This window comes from Bactrocera latifrons, unplaced genomic scaffold (assembly GCF_001853355.1).
Source record: "Bactrocera latifrons isolate USDA-ARS-PBARC rearing strain unplaced genomic scaffold, ASM185335v1 scaffold_117, whole genome shotgun sequence".
Lineage (NCBI taxonomy): Eukaryota > Metazoa > Arthropoda > Insecta > Diptera > Tephritidae > Bactrocera > Bactrocera latifrons.
The window spans coordinates 561,729-570,036 of record NW_017534597.1 but is presented as its reverse complement, the minus strand read 5'-3'; the positions used below and the strand labels follow the sequence as shown (position 1 = coordinate 570,036).

Below are 8,308 nucleotides of genomic sequence, written 5' to 3'. Positions count from 1 at the left end.
GCAGGTACCCACGTTAAACACACCGGACGTTGTCAACAGTAACGACTGTTTGTTTAATGACAGGAGATATTTCGTCTTGCCCTCGTTCACTGCCAGACCCATTTGTGTTGCTTTCTTGTCCAGTCTGGAGAAAGCAGAACTAACGGCGCGGATGTTGAATCCGATGATATCATACGCCAGCAGCTGTACACTCTTATAGAATATGGTACCATCTTTATTTAGTTCTGCAGCTCGAAATATTTTCTCCAGAAGCAGGTTGAAAAAATGAAATCGCACGATAAGGAATCGCCTTGTCTGAAACCTCGTTTGGTATCGAACGGCTGGGAGAGGTCCTTCCCGATTCTGACGGAGCTTTTGGTGCTGGTCAACGTCAGCTTACACAGCCGTATAAGTTTTGCAGGGATACCAAATTCAGACATCGCGGCATAAAGGCAGCTCCTTTTCGTGCTGTCGAAAACAGTTTTGAAATCGACGAAGAGGTGGTGAGTGTCGATTCTCCTTTCACGGATCTTTTCCAAAATTTGGCGCATGGTGAATATCTTGTCGGTTGTTGATTTTCCAGGTCTGAAGCCACACTGATAAGGTCCAATCAGTTTGTTGACGGTGGGCTCTAATCTTTCACACAATCGATAGAACCTTATATGCGATATTGAGGAGGCTTATCCCACGGTAGTTGGCGCAGATTGTGGGGTCTCCTTTTTTGAGGATTGGGCATAGCACAGTTAAATTCCAATCGTAGAGCATGCTTTCGTCCGACCATATTTTACAAAGAAGCTGATGCATGCTCCTTATCAGCCCTTCGCCGCCGTGTTTGAATAGCTCGGCCGGCAATCCATCGGCCCCCGCCSCTTTGTTGTTCTTCAGGCAGGTAATTGCTATTCGAACTTCTTCCTGGTCGGGTAATGGAACGTCTGCTCCATCGTCAACGATTGGGGAATCGGGTTCGCCTTCTCCTGGCGTTGTGCGTTCAATGCCATTCAGCAGGCTGGAGAAGTGTTCCCTCCTTAATTTAAGTATGCTCTGGGCATCGGTGACTAGATCACCTTTGGGGTTCTACAAGAATATGCTCCGGTCTTGAAACCTTCTGTAAGCCGCCGCATTTTTTTTTTATAGAATTTTCGAGCATTACCCCTGTCGGCCAGCTTATCAAGCTCTTCGTACTAACGCATTTCGGCCTCTTTCTTTTTCTGTCTGCAAATGCGTCTCACTTCCCTCTTCAACTCTCGGTATCTATCCCATCCCGCACGTGTTGTGGTCGATCGTAACGTTGCGAGGTAGGCAGCCTGTTTTCTCTCCGCTGCNGGTATCTATCCCATCCCGCACGTGTTGTGGTCGATCGTAACGTTGCGAGGTAGGCAGCCTGTTTTCTCTCCGCTGCGACACGGCACTCCTCGTCGTAGCAGCTGTTCTTTTGTACTTTCTGAAAACAAATGGTTTGCAGCTGTACGTAAGGAGTTTGAAATGCCGTTCCACAGTTCCCTTATACCGAGTTGTTGACGAGTGCTCTCAGGGAGCAGGAGTGCAAGCCGAGTAGAAAATCGTTCGGTTGTCTGTTGTGATTGGTCAACATCAGATTACAAAAATTCTTCTTCTTAATTGGTGTAGACACCGCTTACGCGATTATAGCCGAGTTAACAACAGCGCGACAGTCGTTTCTCTTTTCGTTACGTGGCGCTAATTGGATATTCCAAGCGAAGCCAGGTCCCTCCAACGGACTGGAGGTTTTCCTCTGCTTCCCCCGGCGGGTACTTCATTGTACCAATGAAAAGGAACAACAAGCCTCGGATGACTGGTTACAAAAATTAGAATTCCAAAAATTTAATAAATCAGAAATTTTGTGTAAAAATTTATTTCTTTTCCTTATTTGCATTTTTAAATAACAAATTATAATTCCTTTAATTATAGTAGTAATTAAATATTTTATAGTTTGTTGCTTTTTTCCTTTTTAAAGCAAATCCTATTGGTAATGTTAGTTTTTTCGCTTTTAATGTTTGAAAATTAAAGAACGAAACAAAATCTGATGATAATTTATATATATAAATTGAAGACTTGCTTTGTTCGCTTATAACAAATACGTTTCAATGTGTTGCTATTATTTCTTAACCGGTTTGCTGTCGAGTACAGGTTGAATAGTCTTGCCACCAAAGATTTGGCCCCAGCCAATTAAACTGTTATAAATTATAAAAGTTAGTTTCTATAATATCGTACATTTCTTATTTTATGATTTCAATCGTACTTACCGCCAATGTTTTTCCACACGACGGCTTAAAGCGATTTTCTCACCCTTCTCGGTGCAAACAGGTGTGGTGAGCACAATTTTAGCTAAATCCCCTTTTGTAGCCGAGATTCGGCCACCTGTACTCAAGGAACCAATATTCACCAACAAAATCTCATTTCTTTGCAATTTTTCCACTCGCGCTCCTTTCTTGTCACCATCCGTGCGTACACCCAATAATCGCCGCAATAGAAAATACGAAATTTCCAGCTCAATGTAAATATCAGGTAGATGACCAACAGCACCTAGTACCTGGCCAACAAGACGATCTGCGCGACATAGGGTGGGATCAATTTTGGTACCCACGCCAATTAGGCCGCCAGGAACGGCATACTGCAGTTCATTTTGTTCAGCATATAGTGAGACAATACGGGAGAAAATTGGTCGACAGGTGATGTTACCCTCACTGTCTTTTGTAACTACACCAGGGCGAACTTCAATTTCCTGGCCAACCTTGAGCACGCCGCATAAAATGGAGCCGCCAGCGACACCACCCTTCAAATCGTTCACTTCACAACCGGGCTTATTCACATCAAACGAACGTATAACGATTAGCCGTGGTGGCGACTTAAAGTCTCTCTGTGGCACCGGAATCTTTTTAGTAATATACTCGCACAATACCTATAATAAAGGAACAAAATTTCATATATGTACAGACAATGTATAAAATATTTAATAACTCACATCAATATTGTACTTCAGCTGAGCTGAAATAGGTATAATTGGTGCTCCTTCAGCAACTGTTCCCTGCACAAACTTAGTTATCTCTTCATATTGCTCTTTAGCTTGACTCTCTTTCACCAAATCTATCTTATTTTGTAAGATAAGTATTTGTTTTAGCTTCATGATTTCAATGGCAGCCAAATGCTCAGATGTTTGCGGTTGAGGGCAGGATTCATTACCTACAATGAAAAATGGCGAACATTTGAATGAATTTGTTATTGGTATCGGCGTACAGTGACTGGATAGATCATATTACCAGCAATTAACAGTAGAGCAGCATCCATCACAGCGGCACCGTTCAACATTGTAGCCATAAGAATGTCGTGACCGGGACAATCCACAAAACTCACGTGGCGCACCAACTTGAAACGACCGGGACACGAAGGGCGTGCGCAGGGAAAACTATCATCCTTGCTTGAACCGTCGGAGATGAAGCAAGCCGGACGAGGGCATTTTGGATTGTCACATTTATAAATTTTGGCGTTGGCATAGCCTAGGTAAAATCAAATAATTTAAAGATTTTTTATTTTTCCTCCACGCAAACTCTTTTTTTCTTAATATATTCATAAATCGGGACAAAAATCGTTCCAAGTACTAACAGTTCAGGTTTAAGGTAGCAAATAAAAGTATTTTTAATACTGTTTTATAGCAAATTTTATTAAAACGCTAGTTAAAAGCCCTTAAAAATTTAAGTCGTGTACTACTTAAAATGGGTAATAATTTAAAATAGATAAGTGGAAAATAAGCGAACCTTTAAGGCAGTGAGAATTAATTTTTATGATATAATACTTAAATATAGAACATTATGAAATCTTTTCAGAACATCCTCAATGTGGGATTTCTCTTCAAATGATTTTTTGTAAAGTTTAGACAAAGTATATATAATATAAAATAACTCCGTTAGAAATTTAGCTTATAAACCGAATTTCAGCTTTTGTTTCTATATGCAAGAATATTCTTGCTTGTACTTTTTCCATACAAATATAATTAAGTTTTTGTCATTTTGTTATATTGGTAATTAAAACAATACTTTGCGGCAGTTTTCTGCACCACAACGGCAAGACACCTTCTCTGCTGCTGACAAATTTTCATAGTCTGTGCGCACATAATCGAAAGTCAATTCCTCTCCAGCTTTTATTGGTCGAAGAGAGAAAAACGCTAAACGTGGCATATTGATATCCAGATTATTAATCCAGAAAGGAAATACCGCTAAATTTGGATTACATGAGTGATTTATAAAATGCGATATATTGCCATAGAGCGCCGCATCGATTGTATACACACTCTCTCCTGAGGTATTGTAATCCAAATCGAAGAGGTAAGTGCGTCCAATGGCGTCGTATGTAAGACCACGATCATTCGCCTCTTCGCTGGTAATTATCTCCCCCACATATTCGCAAACGTATTCTCCCTTACGCAAAGGTTTCTCGGTTCGTACACCCCAACCACAACCATTGGATGTGCGAAAGATGCAAAGGTTGTTACTGCGTCCACGCTGTATAACGCGATTTACACATTTTTCGTCGCACACACACTTATTATTACATTCATAAATAGCTTCTCCAGGTTTAATACGTAAGCGCCCAGTCTTATCATAAGCAAAATAACTACCCGCCATGCGCGCACAGCACGATGACAATGGTGCACAATCGTTTTCGCATTTACAACCTATTGGTGGATCCTCTTGGATTTTCACATTTACCCCAGCGAAACTGTCTTTAATGTAGTTAAAAGCTGAATCAATGACCTCCAAATCGACAAGATTCTCTACCGTTATCGGTGCCGAATTTTCTATTTTATTCATGCGATCCTGAAATGATTGTAGCTCATTTTGTTGCTGTTTGCGGCGGTAATAGACAGGTTTCAAAAGCATCATATCAATAATTCGTTTACGAATCTTTTCCGTTTCGCGTTGATTACGAGATCGGCATGCACGGAATTGCGCTAATAATATTAAGTCGGCCTTCAGTGCCAGAGGATCATATTTATCCAAATCATCTATTTGTAAGTTGGTCATACTAAAAATTAGGCCCTTATCAGCAATTTCCAATTCAATTTCAGTGGTTATTTTTGTAATAATAAACTCATGTAATCTATAACGCGATTCAATGAATGGCTCAAACAGTGTACATTCACAAATATTGTTGAGAGACTCCCAAGTGTTCGTTTCTGGAGGATAGCCAAACCACTTGACGAAGAATATTGGATTTCCATTGATCGACTCAATCGATTCTATGCGTTCTACAATATACTCTTTATTTACTTTGAATTGTTTAAGCTTTTTTCGCTTGTTAATCGATGTCTGTTCACTCTCAGACTCCGCTAAATTATTGTCTGACTCGGGTTTATTTCGTTTTTTAACCACTGGTGAATATGTTATTGCGTTGATTGTACTGGAGAAGACACGTGAACGCGGCATACTAGACCTGCGCTTTTGATCGCCATGAATAGATGTACCACATTCCGAATGACTATCATAACCGCTGCTAGGGCTTGTTGAGGTACCACGAGTTGGTTGAGTTTCACCGAGACTGCTGCTGCGTGCTGATGTACTAGTTAGGTGAGTATCTACGCTGACACTACGTTGTTTATAATTGCGGACTCGGAATGTCGGCGGTTCATGACTGACCAAAGTATTACGTCGTTTTTCTTCTAATTTCGCTTCAAAATCGCGCAGCAATTTTGGCGATCTCATTAAAGCTCGAAGTTTTTCTTCACTCAAACGTTCTGAAGAATGCAAATATCCAGCAACCAGTACCGATTGTGAAGTTATAAATTCAAGTTCAGATGCACGCATGGAATTCCATTTAAAGTGAAAATAAAAGCCAAAGAAAAACAGAAGAAAACAGAAATTAAATTAATGTGCTGGAGTCTGCTAGTTAGAATATTGAATTTTAATATATAGAAATTTAGTGCTCAAAACAAGACAAAACTTCAATAATGCTATTAAATAGAGCACATTTTTGTACATTATAAAAAATATTAATTATAATGTCCATCACAAATGCCGATCTACCAAGACGCCTATCAATATCTCCTTAAGAAATACTATGCACACATTACTTTTCATTACTAAATATTTTAATTTTATTATGAAATAGCAAATTTTAAAGAACTGCAAATTTTCCAGCAACTAATTTAATCAACTTAAAACTTTAAATGGAATTCCTTTGGCACTTTTCGTCTTTTCAATCTTTATTATCTTACTGCATACACAAAAATAAACTGAGTCCACTGAATCCCAAAAACGACGATAATCTACAGCAGCTGACAGTGAATAGTTACAATGTGCCAAATAAAATGATGTATTACTGTGGTGTTGGCGATTAAACGTAATATTAGGAAGGTATTATTTTTTTTTTAATTATTAGTTACACTTTGTATAATTGTGAACATTTTTAAGTAATTAAATTGATTCAACATATTAATAAGGATTTACGACGACAAATCTAATAAAGACTTATTTACTAAACGAAATAAAGGAGTTTTCTTTGCTTTAAATTTTGGTCTACTATAGATATTCACCAATATAAAACGTGAAGTGTCTTCGGAAAACTAAAAAGATGTAACAACAAAATTCAAACAATTCTCTTTTTCTAAAATCGAAATTACAATATATTTTGATATTTATATTGCATCAATGTTATACTTGAATGAAGGATTGTGGCAGAGTTCCAAAAGGTATTAATTTAAGGAACTGTTTCATTCGGTTACTTCTTATATTTTAAGAATTTCCTATAACAAATTTTTGTACCAATTATATGTTGATATATGCATACCGACATAAGTTACGCAGCACTTATATATGCGTACATATACAATTGAAAATATTAATTAATGTTAAATACACGCAGTATATTATTCTAATAACATATTTAAAAGTATTCGTGTATACTGAAAGAACTTGTTTTAAACATTTTTGTGATTAATGGACATGTTATTAATGATAAATATATCTAATTCACTATGTGGTTTAATTAAAAATACTATTTAGTACTTTTTATTGTTGCTTCATTAATATAATAATATACATATGTACCTAAACAAATTTTGAAAACTTCCCAATATACTATATGAGCTGAAAAAATGGTTTGATGAAACCATAATACATACCGAGCTTAATAGTAATGTTTCTCTCCAGTTCATTTTTAAAGCGAACAGTTTGTACTCCGGAAATAGCTTTAACTACGGTTGATTTACCGTGGGCTACATGTCCAATTGTACCAATATTAATAGTAGCTTGGCGCGAAATCACTTCCGGAGATAGTGGAGTTAAATTTTCTAAATCCTGTAAATACATAATGTGTAAGGCATTCATTTAAAACACAAATAATTTAATATCTAATATATCATTCAGAAAATGCATATACACATGTATATGTATTTATCTTTAGCAAAAAAAGAGCTGTCTAAATGAGGTTAGATTTCTCATATTGCATCAGAAATCTATGATTTATTAATTTATCAACAACTGACGGTGGTGGAATGTTTACTCAAATTATTCCTAATTACGTTTTTTACATTTTAATGAATATATTGAGATTTTATACAAATTCTTATCGATTTCATACGCCACGTGCAGAGTCTCTTTTCATTTTACAATAGGTTTTCCTATGCGGAGAATAGTTTTCAGCGTCAAGTAAAGCCGTGAATATGGGAAAAATGGAAATGTCATGTTTGTATAAATCACACTAATTCGTGATAATGAAGACTTCGGAAAATAATTCAAGTATAGTTAATACAGAGGTACATTTTCATGAACGAAACTATAAAACCAGTATTCATTTGATATAATTGACATATGCCGCGTTGTCCTCTGTCAAATCTTAGTGTTTTTTTTCTTTTGCACTCATTCCATGAACCATACTCCATATTTCTCAAACACTTTTAGGCACTTACCAAATTACCAAGATCCTGTTTTTGTAAGTTTGTATTCACACTTATTTGTGCTTCTGTCGTAGACATTTTTATATTTTTATATTAAATATTCACACGGTCAAGAAGTAATTTAAATCACACTCGTTTACGTCTAAACATCAAAATTTATCGGTCACTTGTAAAGAAATATGCCAACTTCACGCGGCGGCTTTCTACGAAAGATACGAAAGAGATATTTGGTAGATTATGTGAGCGAAACAAATATAGAATACAATTCCGTAGGGATGTATTTTGAACTATATACGTCAAAACCGCGGGATAAATATTGAACGTTTAGCACATTTTGTCATATATTATATGCGAGATAAAAGGGAACGAATTATTGAAAAAGCCGCGGGATTTGTATTATAAATATATTATTTATTCATATTT

General features: G+C 36.9%; 1 protein-coding gene across 2 annotated transcripts; it reads right to left on the bottom strand.

The window, feature by feature from the left end:
• Positions 1-1,901: 1,901 nt before the first annotated feature.
• Positions 1,902-8,262, bottom strand: LOC108978091 (eukaryotic translation initiation factor 2 subunit 3). Of its 2 annotated transcripts, XM_018948217.1 has the most exons (6): positions 7,898-8,153; positions 7,112-7,286; positions 3,255-3,491; positions 2,960-3,177; positions 2,241-2,896; positions 1,902-2,168 (listed from the first exon to the last, which is right to left on the bottom strand). In XM_018948217.1, the coding sequence occupies exons 1-6, from the start codon at positions 7,961-7,963 to the stop codon at positions 2,093-2,095; spliced, it is 1,428 nt and encodes a 475-aa protein (XP_018803762.1). In that variant the 5' UTR covers positions 7,964-8,153; the 3' UTR covers positions 1,902-2,092. The 2 variants fall into 2 exon arrangements, with proteins under 2 accessions (XP_018803762.1, XP_018803761.1); XM_018948216.1 differs by lacking the exons at positions 1,902-2,168; positions 2,241-2,896; positions 2,960-3,177; positions 3,255-3,491 and adding an exon at positions 3,964-5,725 and having other exon boundaries at positions 7,898-8,262.
• Between the last annotated feature and the right edge of the window lie 46 nt (positions 8,263-8,308).